At 40.8% G+C, this 22,893-nt stretch overlaps 9 protein-coding genes across 9 annotated transcripts; 5 read left to right on the top strand and 4 right to left on the bottom strand.

Moving 5' to 3' along the window:
• Positions 1–112: 112 nt before the first annotated feature.
• On the top strand, positions 113–1,540 carry SS1G_02686 (hypothetical protein; the record flags this gene model as incomplete). Its single annotated transcript, XM_001596416.1, has 3 exons — positions 113–602; positions 671–1,364; positions 1,537–1,540. The coding sequence occupies 3 exons, from the start codon at positions 113–115 to the stop codon at positions 1,538–1,540; spliced, it is 1,188 nt and encodes a 395-aa protein (XP_001596466.1).
• Positions 1,541–2,611: 1,071 nt separating this feature from the next.
• On the bottom strand, positions 2,612–3,862 carry SS1G_02685 (hypothetical protein; the record flags this gene model as incomplete). The annotated part of the gene is made up of 1 exon (XM_001596415.1): positions 2,612–3,862. The coding sequence occupies one exon, from the start codon at positions 3,860–3,862 to the stop codon at positions 2,612–2,614; it is 1,251 nt and encodes a 416-aa protein (XP_001596465.1).
• Positions 3,863–4,415: 553 nt separating this feature from the next.
• SS1G_02684 (hypothetical protein) lies at positions 4,416–5,930 on the bottom strand (the record flags this gene model as incomplete). The annotated part of the gene is made up of 3 exons (XM_001596414.1): positions 4,416–5,525; positions 5,580–5,639; positions 5,688–5,930. 3 exons carry the CDS (start codon positions 5,928–5,930, stop codon positions 4,416–4,418), a joined length of 1,413 nt encoding a protein of 470 aa, XP_001596464.1.
• Positions 5,931–7,508: 1,578 nt separating this feature from the next.
• SS1G_02683 (predicted protein) lies at positions 7,509–8,681 on the bottom strand (the record flags this gene model as incomplete). Its single annotated transcript, XM_001596413.1, has 1 exon — positions 7,509–8,681. The coding sequence occupies one exon, from the start codon at positions 8,679–8,681 to the stop codon at positions 7,509–7,511; it is 1,173 nt and encodes a 390-aa protein (XP_001596463.1).
• Positions 8,682–10,601: 1,920 nt separating this feature from the next.
• Positions 10,602–12,069, top strand: SS1G_02682 (hypothetical protein; the record flags this gene model as incomplete). Its single annotated transcript, XM_001596412.1, has 3 exons — positions 10,602–10,822; positions 10,871–11,450; positions 11,503–12,069. The coding sequence occupies 3 exons, from the start codon at positions 10,602–10,604 to the stop codon at positions 12,067–12,069; spliced, it is 1,368 nt and encodes a 455-aa protein (XP_001596462.1).
• Positions 12,070–15,226: 3,157 nt separating this feature from the next.
• SS1G_02681 (predicted protein) lies at positions 15,227–15,766 on the top strand (the record flags this gene model as incomplete). The annotated part of the gene is made up of 2 exons (XM_001596411.1): positions 15,227–15,553; positions 15,737–15,766. 2 exons carry the CDS (start codon positions 15,227–15,229, stop codon positions 15,764–15,766), a joined length of 357 nt encoding a protein of 118 aa, XP_001596461.1.
• Positions 15,767–16,473: 707 nt separating this feature from the next.
• Positions 16,474–17,667, top strand: SS1G_02680 (predicted protein; the record flags this gene model as incomplete). Its single annotated transcript, XM_001596410.1, has 1 exon — positions 16,474–17,667. One exon carries the CDS (start codon positions 16,474–16,476, stop codon positions 17,665–17,667), a length of 1,194 nt encoding a protein of 397 aa, XP_001596460.1.
• A 1,791-nt stretch (positions 17,668–19,458) lies between these two features.
• SS1G_02679 (predicted protein) lies at positions 19,459–19,944 on the bottom strand (the record flags this gene model as incomplete). Its single annotated transcript, XM_001596409.1, has 2 exons — positions 19,459–19,732; positions 19,790–19,944. The coding sequence occupies 2 exons, from the start codon at positions 19,942–19,944 to the stop codon at positions 19,459–19,461; spliced, it is 429 nt and encodes a 142-aa protein (XP_001596459.1).
• Positions 19,945–20,274: 330 nt separating this feature from the next.
• Positions 20,275–22,492, top strand: SS1G_02678 (hypothetical protein; the record flags this gene model as incomplete). The annotated part of the gene is made up of 4 exons (XM_001596408.1): positions 20,275–20,612; positions 20,671–21,342; positions 21,401–21,947; positions 22,016–22,492. 4 exons carry the CDS (start codon positions 20,275–20,277, stop codon positions 22,490–22,492), a joined length of 2,034 nt encoding a protein of 677 aa, XP_001596458.1.
• Between the last annotated feature and the right edge of the window lie 401 nt (positions 22,493–22,893).

Genomic DNA, 22,893 nt, shown 5'->3' with positions numbered 1-22,893 from the left:
TCAAGGCAGGTTACTTTCACAAGTGTATTTCTTTGACAACGTTCTTTGCACACAATTCTCTCAGTCTATCATTGAATCTTTCATCTCTATCCCATCCAACATAAACGTCATAATGCCTTCCTTTGCTGAAACTCCAACAGCCGCAAACATCCAAACCGCATTTCAGTTGCAGCATCTAGTAGAGGCTGGTCACAAGAATGCAAGTTGTATTGATCAAGAGACACTTAAAGTTATCAAATCCATTACCGATGCCCAACCAGGAAAAGATGCAACATCCCTACGCACACCAGAATGGGCAAATACAAAAGAAGGCTTTCAGAAAAAAGTTTCCTCATTCTTAGAAGGACTTGCAGAAAATCTTAAAGTTAAAGAACTCAACCTTTCAGATGAATCAGACGATAGTGAAGAAGATTCTGATTTGCAAGAAGAAAGTGAAGAGGAGAGTGAAGGAGAAGGAGAAGAAGAATATGATTCTGAATATGATAGTGATGAATACACGGAATCGGAGGATGAACGTAATACTTTGGATCGAATTAGTGAGGATGAAGATGAAGATGAAGGGGCTGAGCCGAAGAAATGTTTGGATGCTAAGCTTGGTGAAGGTATGGTCTTTTTTCCCCCCGCTTCTTAATATCCTACTTGTGAATAGACCATCAACTAACGAAATTAGGAATTATCCTTCATGAAATAATCGGTCGAAAAGTAGCCCGCTATGGAAACAAAGTCCTAAAGTCAGGACGAAATCTCCGTCTCTCCGAAGCAGACGCTATGCGCTACATCGCAACCCACACCAGTATTCCCGTACCCCGCGTCTTGGACGCCGTCACCGATGGAAAACTAACCAGTATAACCATGGAATACATCGAAGGGGATCGACTCGACAAAATCTGGAACTCCCTCGCGGAAGAACAAAAAACTACCATAGTCTCTCAAATCCACAATTACCTCACCCAACTCCGCAACCTAACTGGAAAATACATCGGCGGTATAAATCGCACCCCCGCTATCGATTCCCGCCGCTACGATCTCGAAGGAGGCCCTTTTACATGCGAAGCCCAATTCAACGATTTCCTCCTCTCGGATGCTTATCCCCAAGTTCCCAAATGTTTCCTCACGATGGCGGAGAATTCTCTGCGGACTAATCATTCTATTGTTTTCGCGCATGGGGAGTTAGCACCGAGGAATATTTTGGTGAGAGAGGGATATGTGGTTGCGGTTCTCGATTGGGAATATGCGGGTTGGTATCCGGAGTATTGGGATTTTGTGAAGAGTTTTAATGCGTTGGATGCTAGGTGTGGGAGTTGGTATGATTGGGTTGGGAAGGTTTTTCCGGTGGCCTGGGAGCAGGAGTTTATGAATGATCGGTTTGTAGGGACTTTGGTTCGTCATGGGCATTCTTAGGTGGGGGTTTTGGGGAGGGGGAGGAGGAGGAGGAGGAGGAGGAGGGGGGATTGATGGGTTTTTGTGGGATGGTTGGGTTATTGTGGGATTAATTTGGACTTGGTGCTAATCTTATAATTATGTTGGAGTTGATAGATAGATAGAATGACGACGGATAGTTGGCGTTCCAGGTAAATTACATGTATTGTATTTATATATCCAGGCTTTGAAATAGATCACTGCGCGGTAATCATTGTCCGATTCTATAAATTATCCTTGTGATTCGGAAATTCATGCTTGAGATATGGAGTACCATATATTGTGCTGCTAGATATCTAGATCTTGGGTTGTTGATTGTTGATTGTAAGATAATTATTGTTGAAAAGAGGTTTTAATTTTTTATGGATAGAATGGATATGGGAGCACCTGGCAGTAACTTCTGTATGTTGAATTGAGCTTCAGGATTGATAACTACTTTTATCTGTAGGATGAGGATGAGAACAGGAGCTGGAAGTTGGCAATTAAAGTAAGGAATTAGGATTAGGGAAATGAAGGAGGTTTTAACGATGATGAAGAAAAGAATGGATGGATGGATGGATGGATGGATGGATAGATAGATAGATAGATAAATAAATAAATAGATAAATAGATAATGTAAGTTTTAATAATAAAATGAAGAGTGGAAATGTGGGTAGGAGATGAAACTTCAATATCTGTAAACTATAAACCAACTATATAATTTTCATTTCTAATCTAGTAAACAAAATAAAAATTAACGTAAGATTCACCTCCCACTCTTATATATATCCATCTTTTTCCTAAGCTTAGAAATGGTATATGTATATCCGCTTACATCTTCATATAAATAGATTCAACAAGAGAGAAAATATGAGTAATTGTATCTGGCAAGAATGGTAGATTGTGCTCCTTGCTGCTTAAGATAAGTCAAGATGCAAAATAAATAGTAAGATTAAAATTTCGAGAGATTAATTACATTTCCTACTCTCTGATATCAACGACATGATCCAATCTTTATCCCGCAGTAGCAGCTGTACAAACAAAACTCCTATCCATTAGTATACCAAGAAATATTAAAGAAGCCCATCTCCATCAAATATGACCAGAGAAGACAGAGGAATTGAATACATCTGTTTTCTCCATAAATCTCCATTTTGCTGCATTCCCTATACCCTATCCAAGAACTAGCTCTCAATTAAACAATCCCACAACCTTAAAATCCCCAATCCTTCACCCATCCTCCAACCATTTCCTTGCTAATTGGACTCAATTCCCTAAACGAAGCACTCGCAGCTTTCGCATTATCAGTAGTTATAACCAATTGCTCCTCACTAGCTACCCATTCAAAAAAGTTCAAAAGTTTAAGTGCCGGAAATTTCTCGAGTTCCTCTCTTGATTTATCATCATGTTTCTTGAGTTCTTTGAGCCAATCCTTCAATGAAACTTCTTTGGTAACCTCGAGTACATCTTTGACCGTAGGAAGAAGATCCGTCCAATAAGCAGATGCGGGATTAATGAGATTGAAAGTTGTCGAGCCTTCTCTCGTACCACTTCCCTGCATCAACTCAATGATAATTTGTGATACACTATCAATTGGAATCCACTGCACGAGATTCTGTGCTCCAAGATTACTTGGTATCAATCCTAGAGCTTTGGAAGTTTGCATCAAGATTGGAAACCAGTCCCGAGTGTTCCACTTCTTCTTTCCGTCACCAACTGGACCACTAAGTTGTCCACATCTCAATATATCAATTGAGATACCGCGTTGCTTTGCAGCGTTGTTCAGTATATTCTCTGCTACGAACTTGGACTGACCATAGCCTAGCGTTGGCAAATCGCCATCGGTGAATACCTCCTCGGACACAGGTGTTTTGGGCCGAAAAGATGACCAGTTCCCAAATGACCCTACAGAGCTCACAAATTGGATTGTGACTTTGCGCGGGGATAATATGGACCAATCTATGAAATTTCGAATACCCGCAATGTGAATCTTTTCGAAAGACTTGATCGATAAATTGAAATCGACCGGCCAAGCATTGTGTATGATAACATCAACGGTATCAAGAAAGCTTTGATGAACGGCAGGAGTCAAGCCAAATCTTGGTTCACCAAAAGATACTTTGACAAACTGGACCTTGGCCGCTCCGTCTAAGCCACCGGATTCTTCTATGGAATTGTTTCTCGGTTCCGTCCAACCACGGTTAAAGCATAGAATCTTTGCGACATTGGAGTCGGCAATTAGAGTTTTAAGAAGGTAATATCCTAGGTAGCCCGTCGATCCGGTGAGAAGTACGTGAAGACCTTCACCATGAGGCTTGTGGACTGTTTTTGCTTCTTTGGCTGGGAAATTACTGGAATAATTCTGAATAAGGTCTTCCAGATATTTATTAGCTGGGGCGAGCGCAAGAGATTTCTTTTCTAGGCGACCGAGCTCTTCCGAAACGCATTTGAGTGGGTACGCCATTTTGAAAATAGCTATCGAAAGCCTTTTTATTGTAGAATTTTCATAGATGAATCTTGTTGTGAGATTCGAGAGTTGCCCGGTAGGCATAAGAGGTTGGAAACTTGATTGGATCATATTGGATAGTTGAGTAATCTTAAGGGAATCTAGGCCGAGGAGTGAAAAGTCGTCATCTGCAGGTAGAAATTTGTTGTTGGCTTCAACCGTTGTTGCTTTTGTTAAATTTTGAAGATATACCACACAATCATTAATAAATTGTTGAAAGGTTTCAGAGGGGATCTGCATCACCGGATCACTGGGTAAACTGTCCCAAGAGCCCACATCGATTGATTTGATCGGAGTGGTGTAGAGAAGATCAATCTCCCGTTCATATAACGCGACTGTCAGAGATCTTATAATTGACCCCTTTCCTGTTCGTGGAAATCGCTTCTCAGACGTAGCGACTAGAATCATATTTCTAAGAATTTTTCCATGACCTGGAGCCGCCTCGTTTGCTTGTTCGACCAAAGGCCATACGGCATCAATAAGAACTGAGTCAGAAAGTGTTTTCTTTGGTTCAATAAGTAGTGAAACTTGTGTTCTTCCGAGACCAATGACTAGAGCCCCAGTCAAAAGTTCGTGCGCGGATATGATGATTTTCCATCCTAGCCGGATTCAACTTCTCTCCGTTTGAAAGAACTATAACGTCATCAATACGACCAGAGAACCTGTAAAGTGGCTTGCTCGGATGTTTCTCAAAAATGTCCCTTGTTCTCCACTCTTCAAGACTAGGGAAAATTGCAAATACTCCTTGGATCCAAGCATCTTGTGGTATTTTGCGTATAACGAGCTCATATCTTCCAGGATCATCCTCAAGTGGTTCCATTTTCAAACCCCCAACATCAAAGTTAAATCTCATCCACCCCCAATCTTCGTCGCTTGTTTCTTGCTGAGCAAGTGATCCTGCTTCGGTTGAACCATAAACTTGTCCCAATCTGACTTTAGAAGCAAGGAGATCACCTGTGGTAGCTGAAAGAGGTCCACCAGAACTGATAATGATTTCTAAATCGGGAAGCAAATCCAAAAATTCTTGGTAAAAGTATTTCGCAATATCATCGGTGATTGACGGGACCTGGACAATTACTCGACATCTAGCCTTTTTCACAATATTGCAGACCAACTTGGCGTTAATGAGGCTGTCGGTAGGCCCAAGGACGGCAACAGCCTCATTAAACAACGCAGAAAATACAGATGCGCAACCACCGAAATGAAAGAAAGGCATGCCAAAATAGACACGAGTATTTGGAACCTCACCAATGAGAAATATACCAAATGGTTCAGCGTCTGATTTGATGTGGCGTAATTTCCTCAAAGCGTCGAGAACAGAGTAGAACCTATGGGTATGGTAAATTGGCTTTGGTGACCCAGTGGTCCCAGATGTGTGGTGACAGATGATTACATCGTCTTTAGCTTCGTCCCAAGTCTTGCTGTAAAGATAAGGGGGACCTTCCTCCTGGGTCATCTCATCAAACTCTGGTATCTCGAAGGCTTTCATGGCCGGTCTCGGATGTACTAGTCCTGTTATGTTTATGGGCAGTTTTCCGGAGAAGAAAAGACCATTGACATTAGTTCCAGTGAATAAATCGGTAAAATTTTCTTGCGAGTTACGAATCGATGGAATTAGAATCTGCGATTCTCACGTTCAGTTTATACAAACAATTTATAGAGCGATTCCACTTACGATATAGCCGATTTTTATGGCAGCAAGCTCCATAACGAGGTATCTGAAGTCAGTGATTCCCTATACATTTATCATTAGTGCCTCTAATATACGGTTCAAAGAACATACTATATAGGCTATTGTGTTCTTGTCCTCGCTTGGTGGTCCCAGCTTCTCCAACAGCCACCAAGACATGAAGTTAACAGCATTTGCAATATCTTTGTAGGTGAATTCGAAGAATCCATGTGATAGATCTGATGATTTTGCAATCATACCCATCAGTTGAGTTGGATGGCTTTCAGCCTTTTCATCAACTAGTTGTGGGAGAAGTCTACATCCATAAGGGACGTCATTGTTGGTAGGTTCTGACATTTCCATGACTTTTCTATAGTCAGGCTTTCGTGGTAGCAGAATAATGCTCTTGAGAGGAATAGAAAAATGAGGGAAAAGAAAGAAAAAGGAGAGAACTCCATAAGGCTATGTACTGAAAAGCCAATGCTTAAGTCACTTTGGCCTATAGCATTCACAATCATGGAAATGATTTGCGTTATTGAATGGATGACAGGCGGCACAAATATCAATGCCCAAACCTAGAATGATGTGTACCTCGTGTGGCACGAACGGAAAAGATACAGGAGAATAAACGCAGATAGCTATAATCCCAACCACTACGGTAATCTCTCGTCCGATAAATCATATTTTCTCCTTGTGACTGAAGGGTGCTACCAAGCTGTTGATACATGGAAAACAGGAACCCACCACTTGAAAGACCCGAATTGAAATGCAAAGCACCCTTGTATGTATCCGTAGCTAAAACAATGTGCCTGGAAAGATACAAAATCCCAAGACAATCATCGACATACTCGTTGCCAACCATCAATTAGGAGCATTTGGGATAAGCTCATCAGATCGAATCACCGCGATGGTTTGTGGTAGGACTGCCGACCATCTAACACGAAGGCAATTCTCAATCATGATTGAACGAGTGAAAGTGTCAATGGGCTAGGATTTTACCAATCGCATGTTGTCCTTGAAAAGGTCAAGTTCATTCCGAGATTGGTGGATGTAATAAGCCTCAAAAATTTTTACGTTAAGGTTAAGGTTAAGGTTCAGCACTGGGTCAGAGATGTTGATGACTAAGCACATGATTGATAGTCCGATAAGACAACTGAGACTAACTCCATGTCAACAAACAAATAACATAACTTTACAGGAGATACCTCATCTTCCTATTCTGCACAAGAGCACGCATATCTGAGCCGATTCTCTCAGTGAAACGAGGCACCCTTGCCTTTCTCTGCTAAACTGCACCTGCACGAACACGAACACGATGTATTGCTTACCATCTCTAAATCTACAGCACTACTAACAATTCGTACATAGCATGGCATATCTATCTATACGCAAATCATTTTCGGGCGGCACACGCTAACATTCAACCCATTGAGTTCCTACAATCATCCTCTGCGCGGAACTTTTACTTCCATCCATTGCCATCCATCTGCTTGCGCTCCGCTGCGAAACCCGCATTTCCCACGGGACGATCTTGCATAGCTCTGCCACAGCTATATGGACCATGAAATTGCTATAATTGGGGCCGGGATTTGCGGGCTTAGAACTGAATATCCCTCAGGAGATTGTGCATTATCAGATAGAATGAACTAATGCAAGAAGGTGGTGCTTTGGATATTGTCATGCTTCAAGAAGATCAACTTAGCTGCGCGGGATCTCAATTAAACCTGGCAGGCAGATGTTCCTCGATGCATTGGTTGATGTGCCAGTCCTTCAGAGGTCAAAACAACTGTACAATCGAATTACCCACGTTTCCAATTCTTGCCATGTACAACAAATATCGCTTTCGACATGAAACGTCCACAACAGCAAATATTTGATGGTTCAAACAGTTCGGTACATGTGTATCATTTGTCAAATGAGTGCTGTATCGGTGGGTTACTGGCTTCCATGCCTCTTTTTTGGTAGCACATTATTATCTCGGAGTTTCCCGTCAATCTCTAGCCTGCCGTTTTTCGACTTCTCGTTACCCTTCTTCTTTTTCTCGACTTCATTCATTGGCAGTCGGTGTTGTTCTCTAGGTTCAGGTCCGTCAACTTCTACCTTGCCATTTCTTGAATTCCCAAGGGCACTCTTCTTTTTCCTTTCGACCCCATCATCTATTGCTACTCGGCGTGAGTCTTTGAATTTCTCATCACCCTCTACTTTAGCATTTCTTGACCTCTCAGGAGCCTTCTTTTTCTTCTCAGCATCATCTATTTGCGCCAGGTGCTCATCTTTTGATCTCCCATCAATTTCGACTTTTCTAGTCTTTGGCTTATCCAAAACGGGCTTCATGTCCCTTTCAGTCTCATCTATTTGCACCCGGCGCTCATCTTTGAGTTTCCCGTCAATTTCGACTTTGTTATTTTGTGGCTTATCCACAGAAAGTTTCCTTCTCTTTTCGATCCCATCAACTGGCGCTCGGCGTTCTGATTTCCAACCAACTTCTAACTTACTATTATTCGACTTGTCCAGGGTTTTCTTTTTCTTTTCAGCCTCCCTTAACAACACCTCTTGTTCATCTTTCGAACATAAAATGGCATTGTCGATCTTGAACCATTCATCCGGAAAATCTCTAATTGACCAGTATTGGGCATATTTGTTTTTTGATGCCAACAATCCAACCAATCTTTTCAAGTGCTGTGCTTTCTTATCTGGTGTCAGCAAAGAATGTGGGCTAAAAGCAGGTGCGCTTTTCTTTCTCATATCTGCTCGTGGGTCAGCTCGAATAGCTTTCTTGTAATCTCTCGCAAATTTATTGCATTCAATGAAAGTGCTCATGTCTTTATCCTGGATTTTCAAGCACATCTTTCCAGCAGTGTCGCTTGTGAACTTCCATCCATTTTCTTCGAGTTGTTTGATCTTCGCCTTCTCCAGCGATTCTAACTCTTGTTCCTCGAGAATGCGCTGAGTGACCAAATCTTTCTGTCGACCTTCAAGTAAGATTACCGCAGGCTTACCTTCATTGGAATCATGACCATCGGAACGATAGTCATACTCTGCCTTTAAGTGGGCTTGTTTGTCCGGCTGGGTAGATTGACTCGGAGGAGCGTCATTTTGTCGAAACATGTTGGTGCATGGATGGAATAAATTGAATTGAACTCGGTAATCGACAATACGGACTGGGGGTAGCAATGGATCCTGATAGGAAGGAAAACGATGAACTACTAAGGGGCGTTGTTTACAAACAATGTCAAGGCTGATTCAACGTGAACCAGCGAATGTCCGTATTTTCAATAAGTTGAGCTTAAAGATTAAATTATATTCGGCCTAGTTTTAGAAGCGAAGGTCACCAGTTGTATGTATGCCAGGACTTCCTGAATATATACATGTTTTTCCCTTGGTGTCAACCAGTAACGCAAAGATTTCATGATTGATGGATGGCATCGCTATCGGAATCGCAAAGGGCCACCAATAGGTTAGAAGGAACAAATTGCACAAATAAGCGCGCGCTCTTTTGTAAAGGTATCATGAAGTACGCAAATAGTAAATCACAACGGCCATATACAAGCAACCAAAATGGTCCTTTGCCTGCCCACCTTACACTCGCAAAGACGGAGACGGAGACCCCGCAAAAAGTTAATGTTCAGCCTTGTAGGGCGGCTTGTATCTTTCAGATCAGATCGGTAGGCGATGTAATGATGTAACTTAGCATCAAACGTTTTCGGTTGCAATATGGTAAGATCTGGGATATTAGATGGAATGGCGAAGATGATGAAATGGTGAAAATGGTGTTCTTAAGTTTCTTAAGTAAAACATGGTGGTGGGATGTGCACCGTTTCAGAGTTTCGATCGTTTTTTTTTTTTGCTGAGAACAGATGAATCATGTATGATACCTCCCTGGTCCGTTGGAACGTATCTGATGTATGATAGGGACCAGATAGTGGGTGTAATTCGATGGTTTTGATAGAGGCGTTGGTTAGTTTTTTGGTTTGTTGGTTTGATATACTAAAAATACCTATCATAAGAATATACGGAGCTATAGATGTCCTAGCTATTAGGTATAAATAGGAGTAGGAGTATTGATCAATTTCTAAAAGGAACTCTTTGAAATTGAGTCGGGAACTTATTAGGTGTGACTCTAGCGGGTTGTATACAGTTTCAGTCGTACGATAGTGATAAATCAATGCTAAGATTACCTTTTAGCCAGACCAGAGTAGATTGGACGACACGTGATATTTAGTCCATCGGGTCGCTTAAATTACAGGGCCCAACAACTTTTCCAATCTTAATCAATCTGTGTGCTCCGTACTCCACCCTTCTATCGATTCCAAACCCCTTCGTCCCAAAAATAAACTCCAGTCGGAACATCTCTAATCCAGTTTTTTATTTTATGGTTATTCCAACCTGGTGGACAATTTACGAAAGTTGTCAACATCAAGTCAAACATACTTATCAGCATACGCATCCCTACAGCTGAACTGCTATACACATTCTCTTACAGCCTACAACTCATTACAAGATCGACAATCAGCATCACTCTGCGTTTCGGTAATGTTTCAATGCATAATTCCGTGCACTTGGCGATCCACCAAATTTGTAAAGCACCTTTCCTCCCAAGATCTCGGCATCCCCTGATAACTTGGCAGCGGTATATTCAGAATGAAAAACGTCTTCCGTGTGATCGGGATAGGGAATTGAATTACATGATGCTAGTGCAAATCAACATGAATGAGGCTATGCTCAGTATGGGTGTCCTTGAGCTTGCTTGGCATTGGCCTATACCTAAAAGCCGTCGTGGCGGACGATCGGAATAGATCTCGTAACTATTTTTGATATTCATCTGATCTTGTAGGTTTTTTTTCACTCATTCTAGGAGCATTTTCAAATTCACTCTTTTGCTTTCTCAACTCAGCCTCAAATCTTTCTCAGGAATCAGTCCCTCTTTTATTCTAGATTTCATACATACGTCAAACTGTCAAACTTTATCATACCTATTCGTACTTCTGTGTGCATGTGCATGTTCTATTCTCCTTCTATTTCTACATTATGAAGCTCGACTCTCCTTTAATCTATGCGGCAAGTCTCTATGTCCTTGCCGGTCAAGGCGTGGAGGGTGCCATCACACTTGATATCACTTCTACAGATTCAATCAAGACAGCGGCAAGTAACATAGCATATGATCTCATGTCATATTACACCGGAAACAACACAGGAGATGTGCCAGGAAACTTACCAGCACCATATTATTGGTGGGAGGCGGGAGCGATGTATGGCTTTCCCTGCTCCCCCGAGGATCAATACTAACCATTTTTTAGGTTTGGAACCATGGTAAACTATTGGTATTACACAAACGATACAACCTACAACGACAGTGTTCAACAAGCACTACTACATCAAGCTGGAGACGATGAGGATTTTATGCCCTTGAATCAAACAAAAACAGAAGGGAATGATGATCAAGGCTTCTGGGGAATGGCAGCGATGACAGCAGCGGAAACCAAATTTCAAGATCCTCCAAGTCCACGTCCTGGATGGTTAGCACTTGCACAAGGAGTCTTCAATACTCAAGTCGCGCGATGGGATAATTCAACATGTAATGGTGGATTTCGATGGCAAATATTTACTTTCAACAATGGTTACAATTATAAGAACAGCATTTCGAATGGTTGTGTCTTCAATTTAGCGGCAAGACTTGCATTATACACCGGGGAATCGAGCTATGCGGATTGGGCGGAGAAAATATTTGATTGGGTATACGGGGTAGGACTTATCTCCCCAGACTACAAGGTATATGACGGGACCCAGAATTCCGACAATTGTACGGATAAAGATCACAACCGTTGGACCTATAATAGTGGGATATATCTCCTTGGAAGTGCTGCTATGTACAATCATGTAAGCTTTACAAGTTTCCATTAGATTCTTTTGTATATACTAACCAATTTAGACAAACGGCAGCGCTATATGGAAAGAACGGGTCACTGGCCTTTTAAACTCATCAACCGATTTTTTCCAGAATGGAATTATGGTCGAAGCCTGCGAAACCGGTACATGCAATAACGATCAACAATCTTTTAAGTGTTATTTTGGGCGATGGTTAGCTGCGACAGCAAAACTTGCACCTTTTACTGCCGAAATCATCATGCCTTTATTAACTACCACGGCAACAGCAGCAGTAAAAACCTGTACGGCTGGAAAACGGGGAAATTCATGTGGTTTGAAATGGACCACAGGAGAACATGATGGAATTACAGGTGTAGGAGAACAGATGTCAGCATTAGAAGCCGTTCAGGGTCTTTTACTACCCCAGACCAGGGATTGGGTTAGTCAGGTTCAAGGCACGGGTACCAGTGAGGGTAATGAAAATGCAGGGACTGATTCAAGGATGAATACCGATGGAAGTGAAATTACACCTGTCACTACGGCCGATAGAGTCGGGGCTTCGATTTTCACCATGGTGATTGTTGCGGGTGTTATTGGTGGAAGTGGATTTTTATGCATCGAGTGGTTTTGAAATCCTGTGGAGGAAATTTACTATGTTTATTCCTCCATGTGAACATATTTTGAAAAAACTATTGGATTGTGTGTCGTCGCACTACCTTGGTTAAAAGCATATCATCGGCGTTTTGTATCGGGATAATTGGATAAGAGGGAATCGGATCCTCGGCAAAGAATGGCGTTGTTATATCCATTTGCTGCAGAAAGTAGCTTTTGATATTTAGTTGGCGTTTCTTTGGTTTTTTTCTCATTTGTTTAACTTTTTCAAAAGACTTTTTTTTACATTTTTCTTTTTTTTTTTTGCATCATCAGCAAACCGTGCCTCGGTATTATTTTCGGGCGTCAATCAAGAGTAGAAGTTACTACTCATTGGTATTTGGATAGGATGAATAGGATGTGTAGGATATAGATGTGTAGGATATAGGGGGTGTAGGATATAGATTTAAGAACCTCGCGTGTCTGTCACATACATACAATACATTAAGAGATAGGTATTGGAAATAGAAAATAGAATATACTTGATCTAAATCTGAATCTAAATCTGAATCTGCCTTCATTTTAACATGTTCCATTTTGCGCTTCTTTTAATGTATGATTGAATGAATGAGTGAATCAATGGCATCGGCATATTTTATTTTATATTAGATTTTAAGGACTTTTGTGAGTACTTGAAAGATTTTTATCAGCGGGTAATTATATATAAGTAAGATGTAATATAGATAGATAGATTTTCTATGTACCGGTCCCCTTTTGGATATTTGAGATTTGGGATTCCTATGAATTTTTTAAGATATCTTCTTAAATATCTAAAGATAAAAATAACTTACAAATTATAATAAATGATATATAAAATCCTTAGTTGAAACAAAGTATATATTCCTCATGATATTACATCAGTCAACCACCAAAACCAACTCAAAACCCCCCTCCTTCCCCAAACAACCGATATCTCTTCAACTCCACCTCAGGAAACAAATCCAATTATCTAATTAGTACCTAGAATACACAAACTAATGTATAAAGCAAAAAAGTAACAAAATCAAAAATTATAAGATTAGGATAAATATCCCTAATTTATTAGAAAATGCGAGTAAAAAACACCAGTCCAGCTATATATGATATGATATGATATTCCCATAAATGATAAAAAGACTAGATTGGGGATCAGAAGACTGTATAGGAAGGAGATACCAGAGACGGAGGGAGTCGAAGAAACCTTATTTTCTTGATCTTGGTTCTTGATGCGGAGGAGATGGAGATGGTATATATATTATGACCAGATGATCTATTGCTAATTATAAATGAGAATCAAGTTAAAATTACCTGGTAATCTTCCCTTAATGAGTAGGTAGGTAGTTAGTTAGGTAGATATGAAGATTAAAAGATTAAAAAATAAAAGAGTGAGTTTCTTACACCTGTATCATGAGCAGAAGTGAGTTTTAAGTCCCTCGGAAAAGGAAGGAAGATACACGGTACCCGCACCGGTAAAAATTCTTCTTGTAAGATTATTTAATATAGTAATTACTCTCCCAGTTTTAAGACATTTCGAATTAGATATCACAAACTACAAACTGCGAGTCTGCTTCAGATAACACGATGAATGTCAAAATATTCCCTCCGCCAGCCAAAAAAATCTCTTGATGATAAACACTTTATACAGTTTTCCAAATACTAATTTTAATAGTTAATTTGAGTAAGTAAGTACGCCATGGCGTGTATAAGTTTTACCAGTCGATATTGTTTGTGGAGTGAAATTTGTTGGGTGACTGGGGATGAGGATCCAGATAACTAAGTAGTTTGAAGGAGTGGTCGGGGAATGAATGAAGTTGGATTTGAGGGTAAAGCAGGAAGAAGCAAGAAGCTTGGGGTTGAGTTTGGAGGGGAGAGAAGGGAAAGAGGAAAAAGGAAGGAAAATACTAATGATAGTATGAATATACCGGTGTCTATCGATTGACGTTGAGTCTAGGAGAATAAATGATTCGAGTTAATTTCTGAACGTTCCCCTGAATTCATCGGATATGGGATCTCGACATCTTTTCTTCCGTAGAGGCTGATTGATGCATGTCTTGTCAATTATACAGCATCTCATTGCCTCCGAACTAGCCTTGATACTTTGCTAGTATATTTGGTGTAGCTTGCGTCGTGATTACTTGTAGATTTGAGAAGAATAGAATAGATTCAAGTCCATCATTTGAAGGTTAGGATGTGTATTTGATTAAAGACTGATATAGAGTGATCTTACTATCAGGTTCGTTCATAAACAGAAAGATTATTGATTAAGCAGAAAACAAACCAAATATAAGTAAGATTACAGAATCCATACTCATTCTTTCTTGAAATTTATACCATCAGTCTCTACCACTTCTTCCTTTCTCATTCATGATCCCTCAACATCCAATAGCAAAATCAAATAAATCATTTCAAATCGAACCGAATCTCAACACCAAACATCCACTTGTTTTTCTGGTTGTACTTTGGGAGTCGGTATCGGTTTTTAGTGTTGTTTCCAGCCCAATTGTTTTATTGATCGGATTAGAATTCAAAGGGGAGAGGCGTCTACGTTCAAGAAACGAAAGGCTCAGATTGAGGACGCTATATTTTGATGATCCATTGGAGTTGAGAAATTTGACTTCTTTCTTGAGATATATATCAGGATATATAGAGGTAAAGATGAATGATCTCGATCAATAAACACTCCTATCTATTTTATGAAACAAAATACAAAAAATAGGATTATCTAGAGATATTTATCTGGAGCATTCTAACACGCCTGTATTATTTGTGGTCATCAGACAAAGAAATACAAAGCTAATGTTCTGATTGATATATACACACATAAGATGTCTGGGAAACGGGCATGATAGCTGTAGTGTGTGTAAATAGTAAGAAGATTACCCAGTATTATTCTTCGCAAAATGATGAGCAGGCGAGGACACTTGTTCTACCCACATAACTTTATAGTTTATGACCCAGAGATTCTGAAGCAGGCTCATGTTCTCTAGGAAGACAATCAAACATTCGCTTCAGGATATGGCAAACGGAGTATAAATATTTCTTTGCCTTTCCATCCCCATTTTTACCTACCTCTCCACATTCCATTTATATACCATAAGCTCGGGTCTCTCCAACTTGGTCCAATCGAGGACTTCAGTTGCGGAGATGCGAGACCTGGCATGGCTCCTCATGTCTTAAAGTTTGTGTACATGGCAAGATTGTTGGCTGCCACACTACCTCATCGGTACATGTATCCCTTTATCGATGCTTGTATGCCTCTGTATGATTTGTGTCTCGTTGTGTTGTTAGACAAGCAGCCCCCACAAACTCGTTACTATCTGCTCATGTATGCTGCATTGCTGGCAGATCAATGTACTGTAGAATCAACGTATTGTGGATTCGAGGAATCGAAAAGGGCAAGATCTTATGGGGATTTTGGCATTCGAATAAACTCTCTCGGATCGGTGCAGCAGCGGGAAAGAGGTCTTTTTATGGTATTGTCGACCGTATGTGCTGTGTATCTAGTATATGCAAATAAATATATTCTGAAACCAGCTAATGAATGGACATACATATAAGTCGTATTGATGTATATTTTCTCGTCTAATTGGCATTACAAATGAGGGGTAACGAGATTGACTGTTGAGTCGAACTTGAAGAAGGCTGAGAATCTTTGAAAACCTCCCTAGGTAATAAAAATGGCCGTTGAAAGTCGATGAGGGGGAATTTTCTATCCGATCTAATCCCTGTGAACGGACTCCATGGCCCAGTAGCACTGTCCGTATGGTGCGCTATTATGGTGCTATCGTGGCACTATTTTCCACTATTTTCCACTAATGTAACTCTGTGCACATGTTCCTGCAAAAAATGCATTATCAAGTGCCATAATGAGTTAGAATCATCTCCGAGACTGCATCAACAATACACTACTCCCTCCGTATAGAAAAAATAAGACAGTCACAGGCATCCTACCTTAAATGGTCGGTGAATAGCACGAAGCATCATGAAGGTATCCCCATTTATGAAAAAGATTTGAAAAAGTCAAAGTCAAGAAGTCGAGAAAGGATTAGTTCTGTCACCACGTCAGAATTTTGTTAACATACATATCCTGTCCACCAGTCCAATGAACTGAGGGGTTATCATCAAATTGCTTACCGGGGATTTTTATCAGTGTCTAAGAGTCTAAGACAAATGCTGCCATTGATGCATCCCCATCCTGCATGATCAACTCCAGTTTTATTGAATAGAAGTTATTCTAAACTTCCTAATCTTATCCTCGTATATTCATATTCATATTATTGTACAGACTTCGGATTCATCATATTGTACATAGCGTCAATTTGAATCTGTACATATTAAACAACGAAAACGATCACGACAACATCCATCGACTTGACTGTTTGTTGGATTCTTTCTGCGGCGAAATATGATCGAATTAAATAATTTGTTGGATGAGAGAGCCTTTGGTCACGATTTGGAATCCCTACAAGCAGCAAATGAATACCTCGAACGATTACTCTTCGCGACGGCCAGAAAACACAATCAAGTATGGGAAGAATTAGAATCAATGAAGGAGTCTTCCGGTCTTTACGACACACCATTACCATTCCTCTCGTTCCCTCGGGAAGTCCGCGATCAAATATATACATATGCTCTTCAAGCACCCCGCGAAGCATTCGTTGGAGTTCGACACATTAGGATGCTCTCCTGCGATACATTTCCCGATTCAACACATTATCCCTTCAAACCTCCTACGCCCGGTTTACTTTTGGCCAATAAACAAATATACGAAGAAGCAGTGCAAGTGTTATACTCATGCAACAATTTCTCCTTTCACAAACCAAGGGAACTTTTCGATTTTCAGAGTCAGGTCGGCGTGTACAATTGTGCTCTGGTACGACAAATGAAGATATCGGTTGTGTTCGAAGACGAATCTACGCAGATCCCATCAGAATATGTAGCACCTTGTGATTACGAGAATATACCATCACATTGGGCGAAAGCATTGATGGAGTCCAGGCTTATGAATAATATTGTTGGAATGCAGATTGATGCAAATTCAGGATCACATGAAATGCGTTTAATGACTATGCCTCCAGCATTGTATCGCGCGATTCTCGCCACTTTTTCTCGAAATCGAAATGCAAAAACGGCCCCGGAGTTAGTTTTGAAAGGATTCCAAACACAAGAAGTTGAAAAATTTCCCAGGACTTGGAAAAAGTCTACGGAGCAATGGTTGGAAGTGGAATGGGCAGCCGATGATCAAGAAATGGATGAATCCGAACCATTTTGGAATTCATCTGATGTCGATCCTGCTGATACACATAGTTCATGGGAAGATAGGGAAGTATCTGCTGATGAAGACGGTGAATCTTTAGATGAGAATTCGTCGTCTTTAGAAAATTCTAGTACAGGCAAAGGAAATGTACCGACATTATTTAATGAATTGGGGGAATTGATGGGATCGGATTATACGGATTCAGACGCCGAATCTGATGTGGGTTCCGAAGATTCATTTTATACCGCGGCACCGTGGAATGATGTCAAAGAAGTATTATTGCAATTTAGGAGTTTTCAAGAAGCTGGTCAACGACAACAAGGGGGTCTGTTAGGTATTTGATAGGAATTTGCTAGCGGAGAGGGGGAGGAAGCATTTAAGATGCCATTTCTAACAGATAGGAGTATTTTGGAATTGGATTCCCCTTTCTACTTTTCATCCTCATCCTTCTTGATTATGCGGCGCAATGGAAAGAAAGGTCTTCACATTTGTATAGGGGAAGAAGGAGTTTAGGTTTTGGGGTTCGGGAAGATACGCTTAAGTTCAGCACGGAAGTTTTCCACTTATAATCAGCATTAGGTTATCCAAGCTTGGTTCAACATTATTCTTCAAAAGGAGTTTGGTATCGATATCCATTTTATTCGGAAATTATCCTTATATACAAAATTTATTTACATACAGATCAGATAGCATTTTTGAATTATCAAAATTTATTTAGACGGGATTGTCCAATGTTTTTCTATTTTGACGCATTCTGATGTTCTTCTGAGCGGATGTCAATAGATATACAGAGTAATAAAATTATATATCACCCGCCCAGACTCACTCATCAATGATCAGATATAGAAATCTTCCTCGTTCTCTCCTCTCTTAAATTATTAATCTATGTAAGAACATCAAAAATTGTAAACTGTACCCTCAATATTCAATGATCCATCTTTTCAGCCATTTTAACTATTGCTATTCCCGTTTCCGAGTAAAAGAAATATTTAGAAGTAATATAAAGTATCTACAAGTAATTACAAGGAAGGATATATATCACCTTCCTTCCTATTACAATATACTCATTACATCTACCTATCTTAGATACCCTAAGTCTTACATACAAATGTATACACGTATATACGTTGATTTACTGATTGGGATTACATTTGCATCTTAAATTTGTGTAGTTCTAGATGCTATTCTTATATATATATATATAGGTAAAGCAAATGCAATTCCTGTATACACTTATTGTTCTACGCCAGATACTTGTGAGGTAAGATTACGAGTTAACACCTTCTTTCGTTTCTTGCTGCTTTCGTTTCTGTTCTTGGTCGTGAATATGAGAAGGAAGTTCCTTTCTTTTTGCTTGTTTTGGCTTGTTTCCTTGCCTAGAGATGAGATATTCAAATCTTGGATTAAATAACTTCCCTAAGTTGATCTGATGTGATATATAAAATTGGCTGTTTTTGGCAAAAGAGGTTTAGTACATATTACCCCTAAGTTTAATGGATTGTGGGGAAGCGAGGAATGGGGATTTGTAAGGCCATAAAAGTAGGTGACTTATATGTATCGAGACTCGGGAGGATATCCTTGCTCTTTTAGTTTGCGCTGAGTACGACTGGTAAATTAAGGAAATTTTAATGATCAGATCGGGTATTTTGGAGGATCGGTTGGAGGAAACTACGTGTATGCCTACTATCAGATTGGAAGGATTCCGTAGGTCGTGAGATTGGGTTGGCTTCTCTGGGTGGAATTTAAATCTTTTGATTTTTAAACATGGTAGAAAGGAGATTATGCGGAGGCGCTCTTGTTGAAAGTGGACTTTGAGGCTGCTGATCGAGATCCTATATAACAATGGTGGGTTGGTCTCTATGCAGCTGTCAATAGTGAGCTTTTTTGTCATGTCATACTACCTAACCCATAAAAACTGACTGAGAAGGAGGTAGCACTGACGCTAACTAACCGGTGGCAACAACATCGGGCTCCATGACTTTCCGAAGAGCGTAAAATCACAGGTTCTTGATGGACACCTCTTGGTGAAAGATTGCGAAACTAGACGTGCTTTAGTTATTCTAAAGTTCGCTTGGTTGTCGCTTCGGTCGATGAAGGGGCTTGCAGAAGCCGAAAATCAGTGGAAGATTCAGTTTAGACTCTCCTTCTCAGTAGATTCTGGAAGTTTGAAGATTTCCATTTTAGATACTCGACTGCGAAGAATCCTAGATGGGTTTTCATCGATATAAAAATGTGTGAACTTGTGTCAAGTTGAAAACGAAACTCGCCACCGTAATCAATAGCTTTGCTGGACACTCGATAGCCCGTGAAGGCCTTAGGCGCGCATGGCACGTTGCAACTCTTGATTGATAAAGCTGCGTTCTTCACAATCCTCTCCTTGCGATAATGAGGTCTTCTCATTGATGACCTTTGCTACTCTGTCGCGCATCCTGGAGCAGCTGCATCGGGCGTGATATGGTAAAACCGGTGCACGTAAAGATAGTCGCAACAGATCCCAGATGCCTTCAATATGCTGCTATCGTTTGGTGTCGCCATGGCTGAGCGCCCCTTCAGCCATGTTCCTGACGCGGACTTCGCGAGTGGGTGGCCACTGGCCATCAAACAGAACGTAGAAAGCATATTGATATTCAATGGTTCGTGGATTTATCACAAATATTCTTAAATAAAACGCTTTGGGACTCGCCAGATCCGAAGCTTCAAAACATCGTAAAGACTCTCTAGTTGGGATTTGTCGTGGCCAACACGTGATCATTATCAACGACAGATCTATGTTCCTGTCAAAAATTGTTTTTCGTCCGTGACCGTCTCCAAGACATCTTTTTGACGCCCCAAAAAATCTGCAACATTGCCCCGAACAAACATCCTTACTCCGCTATCCGATAACTCCCGATCTGGCATCTCTTCCGAATGTACCTATCACGGGATTAAAATTATCACGTGTAGATAAGGATGGCATCAGATCATGGATTGACCAATAATGACCTTGAATTCAATTCTCCTGATCGGTTCACTCAGGCGGGAACAGAGAGGAAGAGAACGAGAAAGGCTTGCCGGATTTGTCATTCACACAAGGCAAGATGTAGTGGAACAATTCCACATTGTAAGAGGTGCGAACAGAGAGGATACGTATGCGAGTATGAATCTACAAGTAGAGGGATGAGGCGGAGCGTGCCGAGGCAACAACCGGCAGGGACAAGTCAAAATGGTGATAGCCCTGGACCTGGGGCAGACGCTATATCTGCTGGTGGGAGTCCGATGGATATTGGACACGGGACGGATGGTTCATTGTGAGATTGTCCGGGAAGGGAGAAATTATGTTGAAAATTACTAAGTCTTCTACTTTAGGGACCTCGGAATCTCCAAAGCTACCATCAAGCTGTACATAGATGCATATTTCGAATTTGTCTCTTCAACGCCTGGGAAAGGCTTTATCCATCGAGCCACATTTCTAAGAAATTGGAACAATGGTGCTGTGAATCCAGCTTTACTGGAAGCCATGTGTGCTTCATCCATAGCCTTCGTCTCAAAAGACAACGAAAGTCGTGCTACGGCCCAGAGATGGATGGATGAAGCAGAGAGATACGTTTGGCAAAGTTTAAGTAGACCCACTACTGTGTTAGTGGAAGTCCTTCTCGTCATTATCTTTTATCGATTTGAGCATCGTGAATACTTCAAATCCCAAGCACTTACAGCTGTGGCTGCCAAAATGGCATTTGTGTTAGGTCTGAATTATGAGAATAATGCTTTGTCGACCTTGGTGAGGGAATGTAGGAGAAGATTGATGTGGTCGATTTTTCATGTTGATAGACTTTCTGCTGGTGGCTTTCCAGAATTACTGGTTTGTCCTTCGCATTCGATGCATATTCAATTACCTTGTAGTGAAAAGGATTTTGATCTTGGTATACCAGGAGAGACTGCTCCTTTGATATCAACGCGGACGAACGAGGCTGAATCTATGCATTTGGGTTTGAGGACATTTTATTTTCGTATATCTGATATACGGCATCGTATTTTGGAGTAAGTTTTGATTCATCGACATGCTTGTTTGATATTTGAAGCTGATGACTCGCTTTAGGTATACGCGGAATGTCATAAGGGAAAAGTCCAATCCATACGATTCGCAAGATACGTTACAAAAACTGGAAGAAGAGTTACAACAACTACGTTCCTCACTGCCAGCAAATCTTCAATACAACGAAGATAATCTTTTCCTTCGAGCATATTCACCACAGCTAACAAGATTCGTTATGTTCCATGTTTTATGGCAACAATGTCATGCAGACCTTTACCGATTCATGTTTCCAGGAACCAAGGACTCGATATCCGATACGGTTCTAGAAGATACCCCTCAGGAATATGTGCAATACTGCCAAAGAAAAGCATTTGAACATGCAGTTATGATATTGGATATTTGTAATACAGTACAAAGTATCGGACATACATTGATTAGTGATATTGGTATCGCGACGTGTGTCTACCAGTGCAGTAATATAATTGTACGGGCAGCAGATATTGTAGGATTTTCAAGTGAAGATGAGAGGGTTAGAATAATGGGGAGGTTGGAGAAGGTTACAGATATTTTGGAGGGGTTGAGGGAGGTTAATACCCACGTAGATGATATTGTGAGTTTGGATTTACCTCGGATCACTTTGCAGGATCACAAGCATATGCTAATCAAAAATCGTCTCAGTACCGCAATGTCAAGGAAATGCTCCACCTCTTCAACACCAACCAGACCCGCCGTCTCTTAGCAAACCCCGTCCTCGGAGCCGCAACCCCGTCTCTCTTAACCTCCGGCGTAACACCTGGGCCCGTGTCCCTCGACCACATCAACTACACGAACGGTCACAACACAATGCAGAATCATAATCCCCTCCACTTAAGTAGCACAGGGGTTCTCGCGCCAACAACCGAAAGCGCTGCGACGTTGAGTCTATTGGAAATAGGAAATGGAAATGATCAGTATGCAGATTGGAATTCAGGAAATGTTGATGATGGTGGTCAATGGATTAACGGAATTGATTTTGGACAGGCGGGAATGGGGAGTGGGATTGGGATAGGAACGGATATGGTGGGAAATGTTGGCGCCATGTTTGATCCGTTCTGGGGAATTCATAACACAAATGAGGGTGGCAGTGGAACGGATCATGGAGGTGGAAATATGTAGTTTGGATGGTGTGTATTGTGGTTATAATGGCGGCGGGGGTCTGCAGAGCCTGCGCATAGGCTGGTATCGGAATATTGTTTAGCACGCGCATCTAGTACCTTATGTTTCAGTTTCACAAGTTTTTGAGGTTGAAGCTATGGATTGCGAGTTACCTACGTAGATTTAGTCGTTGCAGACTCTCAATGAATAATATACCCTAATAGTTGTGTAAAAATGTACTGTTATGGAAATGCACGCTGTATTTTATTTGCGAATGGTTATAGACGATAAATAGTTTTGTTTAATATGTTTAATTCAAAGGTTAATTACTTTTGATACCGTAAGAAACTAGTAGTCCTGATAAAAAGCTATGAGCGCTCCATCACAAACCACATCAAAATCCCACCAGATATTTCATGAAC

This window comes from Sclerotinia sclerotiorum, genomic scaffold (assembly GCF_000146945.2).
Source record: "Sclerotinia sclerotiorum 1980 UF-70 scaffold_3 genomic scaffold, whole genome shotgun sequence".
NCBI lineage: Eukaryota > Fungi > Ascomycota > Leotiomycetes > Helotiales > Sclerotiniaceae > Sclerotinia > Sclerotinia sclerotiorum.
The sequence above is the reverse complement of the archived record's forward strand: the minus strand, read 5'-3'. Positions and strand labels throughout refer to the sequence as shown.